This window comes from Dysidea avara, chromosome 8, assembly GCF_963678975.1.
Source record: "Dysidea avara chromosome 8, odDysAvar1.4, whole genome shotgun sequence".
Taxonomy (NCBI): Eukaryota; Metazoa; Porifera; class Demospongiae; order Dictyoceratida; family Dysideidae; genus Dysidea; species Dysidea avara.
In genome coordinates this window covers 36,994,343-37,014,780 of record NC_089279.1, presented here as the reverse complement: position 1 = coordinate 37,014,780, position 20,438 = coordinate 36,994,343, and the positions used below count along the sequence as shown (strand labels likewise).

The window sequence follows — 20,438 nt, the reverse complement described above, 5'->3', positions numbered from 1 at the left end:
AAATTCTTTAAGTCTAGAAAGAAAGCTCACTGGAAAAGCAGAACTCTGAGCCAGACTCTTTTCAGCTACACCTAACTATTTACACTATCACTCACTACACTTAATACTAAACTACCTACACTCAGTACTGCTCTAAGTACACTAACTATTCTAGAGCTGCAACTTTTACAAAATTTCCTAGCAACTGACAAACCAGCTGCCAGTTGACGGCTGTTACATTTACCGCTTTAAATTACCGCTACAGTGCATTTAATAGAACATTTATAGCTAACGACTACTGTTTCGTCAAGTATAAAGTGTCTTTCATGTCTTGTTAGTCTTTTCGCTCGAGGTACCAAAATACTCTAATATAACGTTCACCTTTCCCTCGGGGGAAATTGTTTGCAGTAGGTGCGTTTCTCGCGCCCAGCGCGCTATATCGCAAGCAAATTAGCTATCCTGCATTACTGTAAACGTAACCACTCTCATTGCGTCTACGCACGAGGGGATGTTTTTCGTTTCATTTCACAATGCCTGATTGTTCTATTTGAGCGATTTAGCAATCAACTGATAACACCGTGACACGTGATGTAAATTTTCATTAAAATGTCAGTGAGGAATAATTATCTGAATATCTATTCTACAATGTCTACTGTAATATCTACAGCCTGTTCTCCTTCCCCCTCCTCCCCTGGGGCTAGATTGAATTCCCTTACCACCACCCCCAGCACTGACTGTCAAGTGCTGGACAGCTGGATAACACAAGTGACTATTAAGAACAAAGCTATTCGAGGGCATCTTTGTTGTCTTGTCCTTTCACTCCCCTCATGAGTGAACTTCTCTGTACTCCACAAAACATTACACAGTATTACTAACAGTTTAACAAGATATTTACCTGTTTCTTCTTCTTTCTGTTGTTCCTGACATCTCCTCTCAGCCTGATACCAGCTAACCTCATACTATTTAATACAACCAGTGACATCGTGGGAAATTCCCTTCTAAAGTCAACAACCTAATATAGTAGTGCTACTAGACTTACATTTGACCCTTCCAAGTGAGGTAGCCACACCCCTCCCTATCTGCAGCAACAGTCACTACTATACCATCAATATTATAACATAACCTTCACTCCTTCTTGTATGGCTAATAACGTTGTATGTTGTGTTTGGTTATCATAACATGTCACATTAAAAGATTACAAAATGTCATGACAATACACGCCTGTTGTTATTGGCTAGTCTCTTCTTGTCCTGTTGGCTGCTGCTGCCATTAGTGAGCAAGTTGTACTGTGTAGTAGTTTGGTGTCTCCTTAACAGTTGAATTGCTCCAGTAACATTACCTGTGATAATGTGTAGGTATGTGACTACTTGATGTGTGAACCTAGTCTGGCGTAGCCGATCCGCGTGCATAGCGCGAGGGTCTGGTGACAGCCGCATTCAGTACCTGTGCCAGCCTTACAAAAAACTAGTGCGTCCAATCAGATTGCTTAGTGACCAATAAACAACATTCTATGACGTTATTCCCGATTTACCCATTGATTATGGCAAGCTTCTTATGTCTTTTCCACAACCAGCACAAATGTAAGGGTTTGTAGAGGAAATAGACGCTATTCAAGTGCAAGTACAGTAGCTGTTGTGCTTTGTTACTGGAAACTGTCCACGTGTTTCACACGTATTTTCAAATTTAATTGCATTCCATATGCACAGGTACTAAATGCGGATGTCACCAGACCCTCACGCTATGCGCAGGGGTTGGCTACGCCAGACTAGTGTGTACCAGTGTCTACTATACACTACACTATCATGCATGCACGAATGTACGAATGCACGCACAACTGCTACTACTACACACAAACACAGACAAGACACACTAAATATGTGTGGGCACACACAAATACTGATGATATCAAACAGTACAGTAGTACTGTTTAAGTAGGGATCCCCTAAAAATAACGTGCGCTGCCTAATATGCGCCTTCAATAATCACCCTAGAGACATCTTACACAACAAAAATCACCTTTATGGAATACTAGTCCATCTAACGTGAAATACAGCATTACAAACAAGAAAACACTTAGCATTAATTGGAGTTTTAAATTTTTTTAAATCAAAACTTGAAATTTGGTCTGCCTTACTCACTCACTCTACTCACTCACTCTACTCACTCACTTACTCTACTCACTCACTCATTTTACGCTACAATAACAAACTCATCAGTGGGATGTGCCTTTTGGGGTTCTGACGAGTGTAGGCCCTCTGTGCCTTGTTGTTTCTTTTATCTTCAGTCAGGCTGCTCGTCTTCTTCATCCAACAAAACCATTACGACGCATTAACTTTTCATATCAACACTATCTTTCAGCAGCAAATTTAGATGCCACAGAATTATTTCAGAGCTGGATTTCAGAAGCACTTCAGTCCCAGCGCTACTATAAGTGGTATACTAGCTAGCTATCTGCAACTTTGCAAATGGGATCTCATTCGTGATAGGTTCACCATCAAACAAAGATCAATAGTGATGGAGTGCAGAGACCACACCTCTTAACAATCTAGCTATTTACTTAACAGTAAACAAGATGACCTCACCCCTTATTGGTCTAGCTAGCTACACACCCCTTGGCTGACTTGAGATACTCTAATAGAACAGTCACTATAATACAACAGTCATGCATAATAATTCTAATACAATGGACTTTATCCACAATGACGTCACTCACAACAAGATGGCCGCATTATTTGGGGTACTATTGTACAGGGGCCTATGGAGAAATTGTTTTGATCGATCATATTTCACTCGTGAAGCAAGATACCGACCAGTAGTCAACAGGTATGGTATAAAAATAACAAAAACTATTGCACAAAAGCGATAATTATCTCAAAATTTCCGGAATACATTACAAATCATTTGTTGTACTGTCTTGTAATCGTATCTGTTGCTTAGAGCTCGATATCTTCTTGCCTGGCTGAAACATGATCGATCAAAAGAATTTCTCCATAGGTGCCTGTACAATATTACCACAAATAATGCGGCCATCTTGTGCTTGTGATGTCATTGTGAATAAAGTCCATAGTCACAAGTTACACTGTAACTAGCTGTGCTATAACATCAAAACTAAACAAACTAGTATATTAAAAATTGTTAATTAAAAATGAAGTAGGGATCTATGTAATAAAAAGTAGTGAAACAAGAGATGAATGATGGTATTACAGCAAAGCTCATGGGAAAATCCCTACTTTGGCACATTAGCTATAATTTTGTTTAATGGCAAAGTAGGGACTTTCCCACCGAGCTATGCTGTAATACCATCATTCACCTCTTGTTTCACTACTTTTTATTACATAGATCCCTATTTCGTTAACAATTTTTAAAATACTAGTACAGTGGAACCAGTGTTACGGTCACCTGGATTAAGCGGTCACCTCTGCATAATGGCCATGGACATGAGGTCCCAAATATTTTCCCATACAAATGTATGCACTGTTGTCTGCATTAAGCGGTCACCTGTCTAACGAGTATAACAGCCAACCAAGAATTCGCCTATGAATCACTGTATACATAACTTTCTCCTTCATATAGTGGTTGCTACCTTTTATGGTGGCTTGTTAAGCCAACTGTCTGGCACCACGGCACCCTTTCAATTAATGCACAATTATTACTCTTCCTGCCTTTCAATGAATACTATATAATCTATCAGGCTTCACTGCTTAAACGTATTCAATAGCTATAACCAACATTCATAACAAGCTCACCTTGTCCTTTCTGTACTAAAATATTACTTCATTGCGGTTGGCACGAGCCTCTTAATAATAATCACTCATTTATAACGGCCATAGCCACTAAAATGCTGCTGACCACCTTATACAGGTTTTCTCTATAACAGCCACCTGTATATAAAGGCCAGATATATCTGGTCCCAAGGTGACCATTATACACAGGTTCCACTGTACTATACTCAGCGTTGGGGGTACCGCGTTACAAATATTACCTTTACAGTGACAAGTAATCTAATGCATTATATGACAAAGTAGCGAGTAATATGTAACAGATATTGCATCCGGAAATACACGTTACTTCCTTTTAAGGCGCATTGTATCCAGGCACATGATTGATTGCATTTTGGGACCAGACAAGACTGGAGATAGCGTTATAGATATGGACAAAGAATGATAGTGTATGGGGACTCTTGGGGAGTGCCCTTGAGGCTAAGACACAACAACAAAGTATGTATTTGTGGCTGAACTACACCAGAGAAACACATGTCTCGCTCATGTAGGCTAGTAGCTTGTATTTAGAAGGTTGAACTTACTTTATAGTTTGTAATGAACAAATGTAACATGTAATATTATTACTGGTTACAGCCTTCAGAGTAGCCAGTAATATGTAACTTGTTACTTTTTTCAGTAAGTAATATCATGTAAAAGTAACGAATACTATGTAACTAGTTACATTTTTAGTGTAACGACCCCAACTCTGACTATACTACACACATACAACAGGTTTAGTGATATAATCAGACCTTGGAATTACATAACACACACACACACACACACACACACACACACGCACACACATACACACACACACAAACAAGTTTAGTGATATAATCAGACCTTGGAATTACACACACACACACACACACACACACACACACACACACACACACACAAACAGGTTTAGTGATTTAATCAGACCTTGGAATTACACAACACACACACGGACAGAAAACTTACCAGTATGTAGTTCAATATAAGCAGATAACAAGATAGCTTTAGCATGGAGTGGTCCGTTCCTCTGTGGCAATGGTAGACAAGCACAAGCTTGTAGTAGAGCCTTCCTAGCCTTCTCCATCTCCTTCCTCACACAACACACACTAGCAATGTTCATTAATACACTAGCTCTACAATGGTTGGGACTAGTATCTACACCACCACCAGTAGCAGCTACCAGTACACAACAATTACCATAGTTACTAGTGATACTGGTGGTCACTAACCAGGGGTGGTCCCCTCAGGATGGTCATTGTTCAGTAGGTCCATTGTGAGGTGTTGTATGGCTTCACCAGTCATCCCCAATAATATACAACACTCGGCACCATACAAGTGAGCTAGTAACCTAATAATATTATGATATTCAATTATGAAAGAAACATCATATTATCTAGTTAGCCATAGCTAGCTTGGGCCATAATTCAAGACAACACTAAACAAATTCACACACTTTAATGAATGTTCATGTCTAGTAACAACAGTATCAACCCTGACAGTGGACCATTGACACTGCCAGCTAATCTGATTCACATTGTAACACCTTGTCTCTCTCTTCCTCCCCCCTCCCACCTATACACACATACACACTCAGATATACCCACACAACAAACTCATATACAAACTCATCATAGAATATCAAAATACGAGACTGAAACTAGCTCCTCCTCATTTGGTGAGTCGTTCAACAACCTAAGTCTCACACCCTCTCCCCGGACCCATTAATAGGGGATGATATGAATAACATAAATATTGACGATATTGCAAGAATAAGCCAATACCAACACTACAGCCCCAACTGATACTACTAACTACATGAACCTCCTCTTCAGTATCACCCATTAACCAACCACCAGAGGATGAGTGTGGAAATTTTGTATCCACATATATTCACTACAATTGGTGGGTTAAAATTGACCAAAGTGAGATCTGAATTGGTTGTCTAAAATACATTCACAACTTGTTAAAAGTTATGTTATGTCCATGTAACAACAACTAGACTATGGTACAGCTCATTTAGAGGGTTACTAGATCACTTAGTCACCTGACATGCTCATTTAGTCACCTACACGTGTTCATTTAGAAACCTGCCCTCAGGCAATTTTGTACGTGAAAAATAATTATAACATGAAAGGTACATTGGAGTACTTGATAATACTGTAATACAATTCTTCTCCATGTTCTGCGAATACTTCTGGACTAATAGTAGACTAAGCGGTGTATCTACCATAGCTCTAGCCATTACTCTGGTCACCGGTTGAGTAATTATTTTTGTGGGTGCTGTAAGGACTTCAGGAAGAAACCGTTCTGCTGTTCTGCATTGCTCTTTCACCCCACCCTAATACTCTGGCTATAAAGGTATGTACTTTAAACCATAGTCTAAATAAGTTAGACACCGCGACCAACGGGAACTAAGCAATTTAGTAACCCCTCTGGCCCTTAGTAGCACCCTAGCTACGCTCAGGATGCTACAGCCTCGGATCATAGGGGTTACTACATCACTTAGTTCCCTTGGTCTTGGTGTCTAACTATTATATAGCCCACTAACTATGGTACACATATATAGCTCATAACTGTCTTGTTAATATGACACTTACATCAGTGGAAATGACAGTGAAGGAATAGCCAAAAGTTGTTTACTGTAGTGTAGTGAAGACACTGGGTCACCTTGACGTAACGACACATAAGAACTGTTAGCCAGGATGGATGCCCTTAATGACATCACAGCATCACCATGGAGTGGTGGACATGGCAACGCCGATACCATAGTCTCATTGTTTGTTGTGGCAGCAGGAGGTAGCAAGTAGAGAGCATTACGCAGACAGATGTTAGCAAAGTCAAGTGATGGGGTTGGCATGGCTGCTGATGATCCGTCACGTGATAAATGACCCACCTCCATCGGCATGACAACAAGTTTCTGATGGAAACCAGCTTCAACTACAGTTTGAATTGTGTCACTATGGTAACGCTGTTGCTTTGCATAGTCCATCTGTGCCTGCGGGTACTATAACAATTACCATGGTAACAGTTTACAACAACCTTATTGTAAGCCGCTATTGAAGTCTCAGCCAACCGAAGCCACAACAGTGGATTAGTGTGAAACACTTGTACTGCTTCCAACAAAGAAGTGAATGCAGCAGTTGGTTGACCAGCATATAATTGTTGTAGTCCGAGATTATATAACAACACTTGACGACAGTTTACCCCCAGTACTGCCAATGGACGTCCTGACAGTGTTGCTATAACAACAGATCACATGACAGACAACACACGACACATCCACCAACAACTACCTTTCTCCAATGGTGGGAAGTCGTTGAGGGCAGAATCATTCTCATAGAGAGCCTTACTGAAGTAGTAAGATGCCAAACTGTACTTGCCCATGTGATAGTGTAGACAACCAAGATTGTTGAAGTATAGTGAAGGAAGGCATTGACCAGCGTCAGTCAGTAATGGTGTCTTTGGAGCGGAGGTTAACAGCTTGACACTTTTACGATAGTTCCCTCGTAAGTACTCATAGTTGGCCTTGAGGAAGGCTACATGTGTCACCTAGGTGATCAGGTAACTAAGTAACAAGTAACATCACAGTTACTAACAGCATTCTCAATCACTGAGAGACTCTTAATCTCCTTCTTGCAGCCTTTGAGGTTCTTCTGTAGCATTGCCAGTCGAGCTCTGAACTGTACGATAATCCATAATGATGTAATCATATCCAGAAACGCTAGAAACACTACACACACACACACACACACACACACACACACACACAAACACAGACGTACACACACAAACACAGACGTACACACACCTGGTGTAACTGTAACTGGTTAACATTCAACTAGAAGAGGAAACAATGCATTTAACTATTAGTGTGTTGGGTTGGTTGCTCACCTGATCAGCAAGTTTCTCATCAGAAGCCATCATAACAGCCTTGTCCAGCTGATAAGTGGTGAGATATAGCTCCATTAGTAGGGAGCCAGCTGTAGCCTGTGTACTCCCTACATGTTGATATACCTTCTCTAGTAGTTCAACAGCTTGACAGTGTTGATGTAACTATTAGGGTGTAGGATGAGTTAAAGTGTTATCATGTGTTAGTGTGTCACCACACATCAGGAGATATGACAATGTATCGTACAGTAAATGTGGTCCCCCCACACCAATGTACTAACACTAACACACAATAACACTATTTCATACATACACAACAACACCTACAAATGGACCAGTGTTTACACTAGACTACTTGTACACCAGGTTGACCAGTACACAATTCAACTACCTGGTAAACCATTAAGGAAAATAGATCAGTACAACATGGAAAAGACTATTAAAAAATTGTGAAATTTATAAAGTTTTTGTTTTTTGCCAAGCACAATACAAGATATTCCAACAACACACTTATCCTAATAGAGCATTCAACAAGTCAAGATTGTAATATTGTTTTCTAAAAACAAACAGCTTTTGGGATTTAAAAGTATTATCTATATATACCAAACAGCCAAATTGTTAAAAGGCAGTAACAATCAAAATGTCAGGGTGGCCATTCTAAAATCCACAATTGATAAGGCATGGAATCAAAGGTGGCAGCCACACTCTTAAGGTTACAGAATAGTATAAAATGCGTGGGCAGAACAAATTACAAAACCTGCTTTAAACCAAGCAGGGATAAATAATTTCAACAACTCTGTTGTGTTAGCAATACAGCTAATTGTGTTTGTTTGTTTTTACTACAGAACAATGACTCTTCTTGGGTGTGTGGTCCACAATAGAGTGATGTTTTCCCAAAAACCAGACAAACAGATTACTGAATCCTTATAATTTCAACACAAATAACTAAACAACAGCTAAAATATCTAGGTCCTGTGGAAGCAGTTTTTTAAGTTACTGGTTGTACAGATGTTTTATTGAACTTTTAGTAGTTTTTTTTAGTGAAACAAGCGCTTTGAGGTTTGTATCTCTGTCACTGGGAAGAAACACGCCAAAAACGCTTCCACAGGACCTAATAAATTTAATATACAGTATCACCATGCCCCAGAAATGCCAATAGAGCCTATAGTTTTTGCTATATTTGGCAGTGGAAAAACATGGTAGTGACAGCTGGAGCTGAGCGATGTATGGGCTGGCTTACTTGTGTTACTACAACAAATTGTAGTGTTCCACCTGCCTCAAACTACACTGTAGCTACATAAAAACATTAAATATGAAGGGCTTTACCTTCATTTTAAACTTTTCATGCTGCTAGACTGGTTTTATGGGCTTCTCAAAAAGTATCGATAGGCATTCAAAATTTTGAATGATTGCCCGTGACTATACCGTAACCTCAATAGAGCATGATGACTACGCCCCTTAATGATCCAGCCACAGTTTGGCCTACAGAACATGACAACCACTCCCAATCTATTGTATAGCTCACTCAAGATAAGCAGTAAGATTGAGATTTCTAATATAGCAGTCACAGCCACAAATGTATAAAAAGTAGTGAAGCAAGAGATATGAATGATGGTAGCTGTTACAACATAGCAGCAGCTATGTGTGAAAATCTTTGGCGTTTGTAATAGCTACCATCATTCATATGTCTTGTTTCACTGCTTTTTATTGTTGAAACCATACTTCACTACTTCACTACTTCTTTGTTATAGCATAGCTGTGTGGCTGTAACTGCTTTATTAGAGTATCCCGATCTTGCTGTTTATCTCCAAGTGAGATTTACAGTAGGCAGAGGAGGGTGGAAGCGGTTTAAGCGCCGTTAAAATGAATTAAGCAAAATTGATTGGTTTCTAGATGAACTAAAATGTATGGACGATGTAACAAAGTGTAACATCATTGTTTGGTTTAGAATATAAATACCTTGCTAGTGCTAGTATTGCTATGCATGAAATATTGTTCCATCAGTTTTAACTAGAAAAGTAAGTGCTTTACAAAACAAAACACATTATTTTAATCCTTAGATGAAGCACAACCAAGATATCTAGAGATCATCAGTGATCACCACCAGTTGCTGGTTTTGTATTGGGACTATTGAGGATCATGTGATTAAACTATACAATTAAGGTAATATTTTCAAGCAGCACCTGAAGCACTTGTACATACAGTAGGGGGTGTGGTTGTCATGCCTTATTTTCTACAGCAAAGAGCAGCTGACATCACTACAAGGTGTTGTTGCTGTGCTCTGACTGTTTAAGGTCATCATCACTATGTGATCATTTTATAAGCACAGCCACAGGTATCTTCTCCGTATTACAGTAGCGTGAGTGGTTTTAAAGTTTCTAAATAAGCTCCTCTAAGGAAAGTGACTATATATATGAAGTAGGTAATCATGTAAAAGGCAAGCAGAAGTCAGATGAAAGGTCAGGAGCTAAGATGACATCATATGATGTTTCTATGATGGCTTTGAATGACAGCATTTTTGGCAGGTATTGTTCATTTTATGGGGGGGGGGGGTCTACTAAACAGTATTACTGCTTGATAGTTAGGGTATGATCATGTTAGGTAGAAGTTAGATATGTTAGACAGTTAATGACACACACTCACCCTAGCTAGGATGATAGCTTGATTGAGCAGGAGTACCATACTGGTCTGGTGATCACTAGAGTAGGACTAACACACACACACACAAACATGATGTGTAAAATATTATTAACAACTTTGCAGTGCTCAGCTACAACTTGATGATTCACAACCAAACAGGACATGTCATAGTTATTATAAGAAACTGAGCAGCATAGTATATAACTGGCATTCAGTGTATATGTCATTGAATGTGTTGGTTTAGTCATTCCAAAGTTAATTTCAATAATGTTAAGGTATTGTAGTTGATATACAACTGTTTTTAATGCTCCTGGCTTCTGTTGTTTAATTGTCTTGGGTGGTTTTCACCATTATTTAATATTTCAATCATCAATGGATTTGTAAACCAGGCAACATGCCCATTTGGCTGGCTGTGATTGGCTTATGCACAAAAGCATCTTGTATGTGAGAAATGAGGACTGTGCAAATATAAACCTTCCCAAAACTTATAATTAGCAAGCAAATGTGCGAGGTGGGTTATGAGAGAACACTGGCACAATGTCATGTGTTGGGGAAGCTAGCTATGCCACCTGTATTGCTAACAGTATAACATCCACCGTGTCCTTAGTCACAGTACAAGATTAGTAAGCAATGTCATGTCCAACATCAAAACTAATTGACTGCTTCTCTGTCTAGTTTGGGAGCACTTAAAATAAGCCATTTTTTGCCACCCATTAAGCAGTAACTGCTGAAACCTTCCCTCATATGGCTTGCGGTTGGCACGTGCAAGTTCTAAATTGTACATATTTTTCGTGAATGCTACTTTGATTACAGAGGTGCTTTTCAAATAGCTCTTGATTCGTAATGCTGTGTAACGAGTTGAACACAGCTGACAACGAAGTGTAATGGATATTTCACTTTTCACACGATGATTGCTAGCTGGGGCACACAGTGCCACTTCTTTCTTTTGATGTGGTATGCATGGGTTCACCAGTCATAATAATTTTATTTTACAAAAAAGATAACAAACAAGTACACAAAATTTTTTGGAATTTTCAACTAGAGTAGGTAACACATTGATAAAAAGTACTGAAACAAGCTGGAGTAGTGCATGATATTAAAACAATAAGAAGTGTTATATCCCTTTTGTGCTCAAGATACCATAACAGAAATGCACAGTAGGGATATATAACACTTCTTATAGTTTTACTGTGATTAAACATTGTGCACTACTCCAACTTGTTTCAGAACTTTTCATCGATGTGCTATGGTCCCTACTCTAGTTAAAAATTCCAATTTTTTTTGTGTACTTGTTTGTTATTGTCTTGAATTAAGACTAGTCTTGTACAAACATCTGGTCCCGTTTAGTCCCTGGGTCTGTTTGAAGAATGCCAGGATTCAACCGAGTCACAATTGAAGACAATACAGTATAACAAATTCACAAACTTTAATGAAATTTTCATATCTATATTCACTACAATTGGTGAGTTAAAATTGACCAAAGTGAGATTTGGATTAATACATTCACAACTTGTTAAAAGTCATGTCCATGTAACAACAACTATATAGCCCACTAACTATGGTACACATATATAGCTCATAACTATCTTGTTAATATGACACTTACAACAGTGGAAATGACAGTGAAGGAATGGCCAAAAGTTGTTTACTGTAGTGTAGTGAAGACACTGGGTCACTTTGACGTAACGACACATTAGCCAGAATGGATGCCCTCAATGACATCACAGCATCATCATGGAGTGGTGGACATGCCAACACCGATACCATAGTCTCATTGGTTGTTGTGGCAGCAGGAGGTAGCAAGTAGAGAGCATTACGCAGACAGATGTTAGCAAAGTCAAGTGATGGGATTGGCATGGCTGCTGATGATCCGTCACATGATAAATGACCCATCTCCATCGGCATGACAACAAGTTTCTGATGGAAACCAGCTTCAACTACAGTTGAATTGTGTCACTACGGTAACGCTGTTGCTTTGCATAGTCCATCTGTGCCTGCAGATACTGTAACAATTACCATGGTAACAGTTTACAACAACCTTATTGTAAGCCGCTATTGAAGTCTCAGCCAACCGAAGCTACAACAGTAGATTAATGTGAAACACTTGTACTGCTTCCAACAAAGACGTGAATGCAGCAGTTGGTTGACCAGCATATAGTTGTTGTAGTCCGAGATTATATAACAACACTTGACGACAGTTTACCCCCAGTACTGCCAATGGACGTCCTGACAGTGTTGCTATAACAACAGATCACATGACAGACAACACACGACACATCCACCAACAACTACCTTTCTCCAATGGTGGGAAGTCGTTGAGGGCAGAATCATTCTCATAGAGAGCCTTACTGAAGTAGTAAGATGCCAAACTGTACTTGCCCATGTGATAGTGTAGACAACCAAGATTGTTGAAGTATAGTGAAGGAAGGCATTGACCAGCGTCAGTCAGTAATGGTGTCTTTGGAGCTGAGGTTAACAGCTTGACACTTTTACGATAGTTCCCTCGTAAGTACTCATAGTTGGCCTTGAGGAAGGCTACATGTGTCACCTAGGTGATCAGGTAACTAAGTAACAAGTAACATCACAGTTACTAACAGCATTCTCAATCACTGAGAGACTCTTAATCTCCTTCTTACAGCCTTTGAGGTTCTTCTGTAGCATTGCTAGTCGAGCTCTGAACTGTAAGATAATCCATAATGATGAAATCATATCCAGAAACACTAGAAACACTACAGACACACAGACGTAGGCTGGTGTAAATCACAGGTGCTCTTTAATCGATCATAACTCACAAAGGAAACAAGTTATGAAGATGGGACTTGGCTCATTTGTCTTCACAATGACTTGGGGCATTCAGCAAGGTACGAGTTTTACCCTACATACAAACATGCATTAAAAGGCTGTTTAAACTTAGAAATGGCCATGTTACATAATATTTTACTACAACATAAACAAAAGCCTCACATTTGCTTCATGTCACTGAAATGAAACAAAAGATATTCTTACTCATCCATTAACAGGCAAATCTTTTGGTCACCAGTTACCTTGATTCAAGCCTTGTTTCAATGTTTACTGAAGCAATTAAAACGCGTATAAAATTATTTTTGTAGTACACAATTTTTATCCAATGTATTTCAATGCAGTACAGAATTATACAAACTAGTCAGGTTTTCACTGAGCAGGTCACATGTAAGACATGTGCAAATCATGTGGTACTGTCCAGGCACATAATGTGGTCAACAAAGAGTATTTAAAACAGTACACACATTTGTTGTCGGTAGCTATACTGCAAGCAAATGTTTGAGCACAACTAATTTAACACACAGGTGCACACTTAATGGCTAATTGTGTGGAGTAATACTACGATGATATGAACTTAATATGAGAAAAAGTTGAGTTAGAAAACGCAAGAGTTCATAATATAAAAAGAGAGGAGAGTGTCCTACTCTGGTATAGCCTGTACAAATGCGTAGTGTGAAGCATTCCCTTTTATTTACGTTATTTCTCTTATGTTGATTTAACACGTGAGGTGACAATAACAACCCAGACACATGCAGAATTGTATCAATTAGCGACTAATATCGAAGTGAGAATATGGAGGCACACCTAAGAGACCCGTTTCAAAGAAAACCCGTGATTTGTTTACCATAAGTGATGCTTCCTCCATGGATATGGGCCATTCCCACCTCGATTCCAACTTAAGAGCGATTGCGAACTGGTTATTCAGTGTCTACTTCGTCAGTTAAACCTGCTGTGATGGAGCCAACTACACCTATAACTACACCAATAAAATTTCTGAAGTCGTCTGCTGTGTTAAATGAAAGCCATGTTGATAGTGACACAGATAGCGCTGCGGAAGTTGGCGAGGAAATGGTACACATGTGGACAGAATTTTTGCCATTTGAACCTGTCCTTGAGCCTGTACAAGTGTCAATGGAGAATGAGTGTAATAATTCTACCTCTACTCACCCAGCTACAGTTTGCACAAACCAAAACTGATGAAGATCCTGTACCTTTGCCACTTCTTAGCTGTTTTCAAGAAATTACTATGAACTTAGTGGAACATTATTAATGGCTTCAGATGGAATTACTCTATTTCAAATAACACATGTGTTAGTTCATAACCACCCGCCTGCTGGGTATGTGCATCGTGTCAGAGTTATTTTAACGCCAACATATGCCGGGTATCATTATGATCTGCAAGGACTCCTTGTATCAGTAGACAATGGAGTGATTACAAGTGATGAGGAATTCACTCAGGTCTGCAAGAGGCTACTGCAATCTAATGGCTTTGTATTTTGTCCCGGAATCAGTTATGACAAATATAATGATGAGTACCTCTTAGTGGTTCGTTTCCACTGTAAGCAAGTTAATATGTCAGTGGCACCACTTCAGAGAGATGATTCTATTGGTTGCTTACGTTGGTATAAACTTCCAAAGAATGCAACTTTTATGGAACAAGCCTCTAGTGAAGTTTTGTGTTCATCTTGCATACAACTTCTGAGAATTCTGGAGAATCACAAGAAAAGGTCAGCCCAAGTTAGCCGAGGAAAAAAATTCGACGCCAGGCAGCAAATGCTAATTATCCCACCAAATACTTATCACCAGCAAGTTCTGCAGCAAGGAAAAGAAATGCACAGATGGAGAGAACAAAGAACAAACAGTCACCGTCTAAATACTCTAAATTAGACGTAACAATGGATGATACTCAACATGATGACATGTGCAAGATAACTGCAGTGTTAGAGGATGAGCATGGGGACCAACTTGAAGAGGTATACAAGGAAGCTGGTGGCTTTGGAGTGGAAGACTCTCTGAAGGAAATCTGGAGGAAAGACAGGCAGCGAAATGAATTCTACTCCGATCAATTGAAGAATAGTATGTTGTAAATAAATTGGCTATTTTGTAACTAAATATGTTTTAATGTAGTACTAGGAAATGTGGTAACCAATGGAGCTTAGTTACTATTCAAATCGGTAAAAGATTGAGTGTCTCAATATATGTGTGTGTGGGTGTGGGTGTGGGTGCATGACTGCATGTGTGTGATAAAATATTCTCTTTTCCAACAGCTCTTGCAGCATACATTAGAAGCCTGGCAGCCTATGAAGCTTCAACATGTAAAGCTACAGGAAAGTTGGTGTCCATGGCTGATGGAGTGTTGATTTTGATGAGGTAAAGGTCATATCGTGGCTTATGTGGAATTCCAGAAGTCAAACAATCGTGGGGCTATCAATGACTACAGAGGATCACTTCATGATGTGTACAAACATATTTGACAAGGATAAGGCGGCAGAGCAAACTGCTTATATAATGCAGTTTTTGTGGAGGGATTTAACGTCTTCCTATGACATAGTTGGACCTTATTACACTAACTCAGAAACGTTAGACTATTCATGCCTGTGTGTTTGAAACTATCCATCTCTTTCAGATGATATTAGATATGTTCATCTACTGTATTACTTTAGTATTCTTCAATACAGGCACATGGATTTGCCACTAGCCTCCTAGTATGTGATAGGGCTGCACCCAACTTGACTGTGGTGAAAAGCACACATGGTTATAGTGGGGCGCATCGTACCAACCAAGCTTTTAGTGATGAGTACCAAGTAAGCCGTACTTCGTCAACCCATTCAGTGGACCACACCTAATTCATTGGTTGATCTGTCCAAGTCATCAGGTATTAAATATTGCTATTGTGTTAATTTTATGCTTTAAATTTAGCTAAAAAATATGATCAATGCTCTGCATTCATCTCAGGAAAATGGGACTAGGAAATTTTACTCGCAATGCAAATCATTTTGGGTGACAGGCAATTGTGGATATGTTTGAACGAGAATGTGCACGTGTAAGGAATGGTAATGCCTGGATGATCCCCAAGCTGTGTGAAGCCTACATCATTCAAGACTCTTGGATCAAGCTAAATGTAGCACCAGCCAAGATCATGCTGGTGAAACAGAACACATCTCACTATAGCTGGGTGTATGTTAACCAGGCTTGTTGTAATTACTAAACAAATTTAATCATTACAATAACAATTACCCAAAATGTGGTAATGATTAGTAATTAATTACCTGTTTAATTACAATTTTTACCAGTAATTACCTGACACAATGGTACCAGTACGATTACAACAAGCCTGATGTTAACATCTCAAAATTAAACAATCGACCATACAATGCCTCACTATTTTTTGCAGCAAGAACAAGTACTTGGAGAGCTGTATCATTACGTGAATCAGCAACCTCCTCCAGCAGATGCTCCACAAGTTGAACTGACCCTGAAATATCTGGAGGCATGTAGTAAAATTTTTGAGGAAGTGTTGTTGAGCCATGATCATGTGACTGACACAAACTGTGATATTCTGAAGTCTACAAGGGAGGAGTATGATTGTTTCCTCAAGTGGCACCATTCCCTTACTGAAGCAGGTACACCACAGCCTATATCAAAACTATATAGTGATTAATGTTGAAATTATCAGCTAAGCCCAATCCACCCCAGCCCAGCAAATTCCTTGCCTGGCAAAGTAAGGTACACATATGGGAAGAGTGCTAACTTTCATGCTTATTTTAACAGCTTGGGATTTCTCAGGATCTGTGTTTATGGATTTGTGTTTACTTTTTAAACAAGTATCCAAACTGGAACAAGTATCCAAATCAGTTTGGATACTTTTGGAATCTCAGTATAAGAGATCAACTGCTGGCAAGCTGGATGCTGCCAACTACGCCATCTCAAGAGCAGCCCAGTTGATCAAGCAGACCATATCCGCCCATCACAGTGGCAGTGAGTATAGAGGTTTGTCTCTTGACACCTGCGAGAGTGACATTACCCTGGAAAGGAAAATGCAAAAAAGGCTTGATTAATTAGTTTTGTATTTCATATTCTCTACATTATGACAAGAGTTAATTGTCAATATTAAAGTAGCTATGAATTTGTTTTACTCTCAGTGTTTATATGCTGTGTCAACAAGGTGTCTCGTAAATTTTGTCCAGACACTGATGCGGCGCCTATCTTCATTGCAGTGGTAGCTTTGAATTCTTGGATTATGGTGTTCATAAGTTTTGCCACAAATTCGGAGAACACATCATCCAAAGCAGATGGCTTGAAACAATCTAAGAAGTCAAAGCAGCTTCACAACAGTTCACAAAACTTTTCTTTAAGCTTAGTTCCGCTGTTAATAAATAAACTTGGTGGTTTCCTGTATAAGGGAAGGTCTATACTTTTTGAATCCACTTTCATTACAAACTGATTTTACTGCAACATTCACGTCCTGTAGAAATGGGACCAATTGTTCACGGGGAAAGTACATAAACCCACAATCTGTACCGTAAGTACATAGGAACTTTATCCTTGGCATTTAATACCTGTAAAATGTGGATCTCCTCAGATATTTTCTCCTTGTGTTTGGCTTCATTGCCTTGTAACGGCCATGTAACATGCTAGCCAGTGTTGCTCCTCCAAACCTATAGTAAACATCTACAGGGTCAGCATGTGTTGTAGAGGGGATTGCATGTGCATTAGACTGAGTCAGATTCTGTAAAAATGTGTGACTGTGTGACTAAATATTTATATATATTATGAACTCTTGCTGTGACTAAGAAGCTTGTTGTATACTTCCATTGAGAATATCAACGTGAATATCTTGGCAACTACATGTTTGAACTTCCTTGCCCGATAAAGCTAACCCACTACTGTCTTGTCTCAACTCGAGTAATAGAGGTGGAGTCTTCAGAGTCTAAGTTCAGCTTTGCAAGGTCAGTAGTGTCTTTCACGAGTAGAATGCTACAGTATTGATGCTAGGGCTGAGCGATACTGCCATTTTAGTATCACGATCGATACTAAAGCCACTATTCACAATACTGAATAGTTCACGATACTTACAAATAAGTCAATCATAGCTGGTGCTACATAGTGTATTCCTCAGTTTTCCTGCAGGAAGTCTTTAAAGGCATCAAACTAGCCATTATCATCCTTGTTTACAGTAACAGTTATTGTAACATGCTTTGAGGTTACATTATGGTGTTCACACCTCTCTGCAGGGGTAACCAGGTTATGACTTACAAGGATTCTTGAGCCTAGTACAGCATAACAAATGGATTTTTAATGACAATAATGTACAGGCATGGTATCACGAACAAAACATCGTGATATCGATACTTTCAAAATATCGCGATATATCGCTAAAACGGTAGTATCGCTCAGCCCTAATTGATGCCATTGGAACTGAAATGCTATGAATTTGTCCTTATTCTTAGCACAGCGTTCATACAAATTGGCAAACATGTTCTTCAAGAAACCTACGATGAACAATATATCTCAAGGCTCAAAAGATAACGCAAATTCTTTGAGCGATTTGTTTGCATGTGAAACTAACTTCGAACGCGTGACATCCAGACAATATGTTGTAATTGGAGTTAATGGCAGGTTGCGCACTTCCTTCACCAGATGTTCCCATTCCTTCTTGGTGACAACCTTTCGTCGTCGTACTTCCTTTGTCGGAGGATGGTGGGGCGACTCATCAAAGTCTGGTGATGTTTCCACAACAATTTCTTCTAAACCAATATCCACGCCTTCCATTTAAAGCACTTTAGAACTTCTCTGATGAGATAGTATTTTTGTGACTTCAGTTGGAAATAGTCAGGTGATCAATTAACACCTGAATAGTGGTAACCAGTATTGCATCATCACTTCACACTACGCAATTGTACAGGCTATACCAGAGTAGGACACTCTCCTCTCTTTTTATATCGCGAATTCTTGGAAAAAGTAAGCACCAAAAAGGTATAGATAAAACGAAAAAAAAAAGTTTTGTCTCTGGGCACTTGCCCTACACAGCAGCAGTAACCGCAACACTTCAGGAAGGTACTTTACCAGCTGAGCTGTTTATCGTGTGGTTAGCAATGGAATACAGCTGAATACATCATGGCCTTTAATGTGCTGTAGGGGATGAAGGAATGCATGTAGAAGCTTGCAATAAACTTTGGGACATAGCCAGATGGTAAGCGTTACATTTGGCATGTCAATACATGCACAGATTGCCGAGTAAGCATCGTCAATAGCTGACATATGAAAAAGTGTGTCATAAAAAGGTGGCACTGAGAAGAAAAAGTTGTCATCCGCAGGAACTGAACTCTGGACCTCTGGGTTAACAGTTCTATGCACTAACACTTTAACTGGTATTGACAGGAATGTAGCTAAAGTTTTCCTCTACACCAACACCTTCAATGCATGTAGAGAGCAAACAAAAGCACATAGTGATTTGTAACAACAAACTTGGAATTGCTAGATGATGAGCGCTTAATTTCATGTAAGTCTTGTGTCGATACGTGCTTTGGATAACACCAACACCTGTTAACACAAGACTATTCTAGGGCATCAACATTACTCATAATAAGCTAGATCAATGCTAGCCATTACAGGACAACACACAGAAGAACAATGTCCTCTCAAACACATAATAGCTGACCTTAACAGAGAAACAAAGCCTACATCTCAACCAGATGTGACTATACGATAGTGGGTTCATAATAGGGATCGCCCATGTTTTTTTTGCAAAAACTCTAATAGAACACATACCTAAAAACCACCTTGGAAAGCATCCTCCAACTCAAAACAATCCTCTGGTGGTTATTGGCAATGAGTATTGGTCCACTAGTAAGTATCAAGTGAACAGTACGTATGTTTGAGGCAAAACTAAAGTTCGCCGTTTGTTCATCTTCATATTATTACTTTTATAATCCAACAACTGAATGTGTTACTGTATAATAATCTCAATAGCAGCTTGACGTATTATATTGAAATACGTCAAGCGATTAGCCAATAGAATTAGTATTACACTTGTTTGTCAAGGTCCCATGACAAAAATCTATAATACTAATTTGATTGGCTAAAATAGTGTGGTGTGTTTATATTAGAAGTAAATGTCCGATTCGACAACTATTGTTACCATAGTGATAGAAGTCCCCAAGGTATGATACAATACGGTTGCTTAGCAACGGTTGCTAAGGTAAAAGTAATTTTGAGACCATAGCAACGGTTGCCAGGCAACGGTTGCTAAGTGTGATTGGTCTTTTGCAGTGGTTATTTTTGAATTTCTGTTGCCTAGTAACAGTTGCTATGGTTGTCGGATTAATTTGCAATAGGACGGATGGCTGTGGTATTCGAGATTAATAG

The 20,438-nt window shown here is 39.2% G+C and overlaps 1 protein-coding gene across 15 annotated transcripts in view; it reads right to left on the bottom strand.

Annotated features, from left to right (window-relative positions):
* Window positions 1-20,438, bottom strand: part of LOC136263495 (CCR4-NOT transcription complex subunit 10-like) — a 32,134-nt gene that overhangs the window by 3,587 nt on the left and 8,109 nt on the right. For 6 of the 15 annotated variants that reach the window (XM_066058039.1, XM_066058040.1, XM_066058038.1 and 3 more), the window contains 10 exons: window positions 10,272-10,337; window positions 7,632-7,793; window positions 7,549-7,578; window positions 7,337-7,420; window positions 7,034-7,289; window positions 6,780-6,979; window positions 6,338-6,735; window positions 4,970-5,088; window positions 4,707-4,916; window positions 875-1,318 (listed from right to left, as the gene is read on the bottom strand). In XM_066058039.1, coding sequence (XP_065914111.1) covers window positions 1,185-1,318; window positions 4,707-4,916; window positions 4,970-5,088; window positions 6,338-6,735; window positions 6,780-6,979; window positions 7,034-7,289; window positions 7,337-7,420; window positions 7,549-7,578; window positions 7,632-7,793; window positions 10,272-10,337 — 1,659 coding nt within the window. In that variant the 3' untranslated portion in view covers window positions 875-1,184. Of the gene's footprint in view, window positions 1-560; window positions 821-874; window positions 1,319-4,706; window positions 4,917-4,969; window positions 5,089-6,337; window positions 6,736-6,779; window positions 6,980-7,033; window positions 7,290-7,336; window positions 7,421-7,548; window positions 7,579-7,631; window positions 7,794-10,271; window positions 10,338-11,874; window positions 12,015-20,438 lie in introns of those variants that run through there. The other 9 variants (XM_066058046.1, XM_066058045.1, XM_066058035.1 and 6 more) reach the window with 8 other exon arrangements.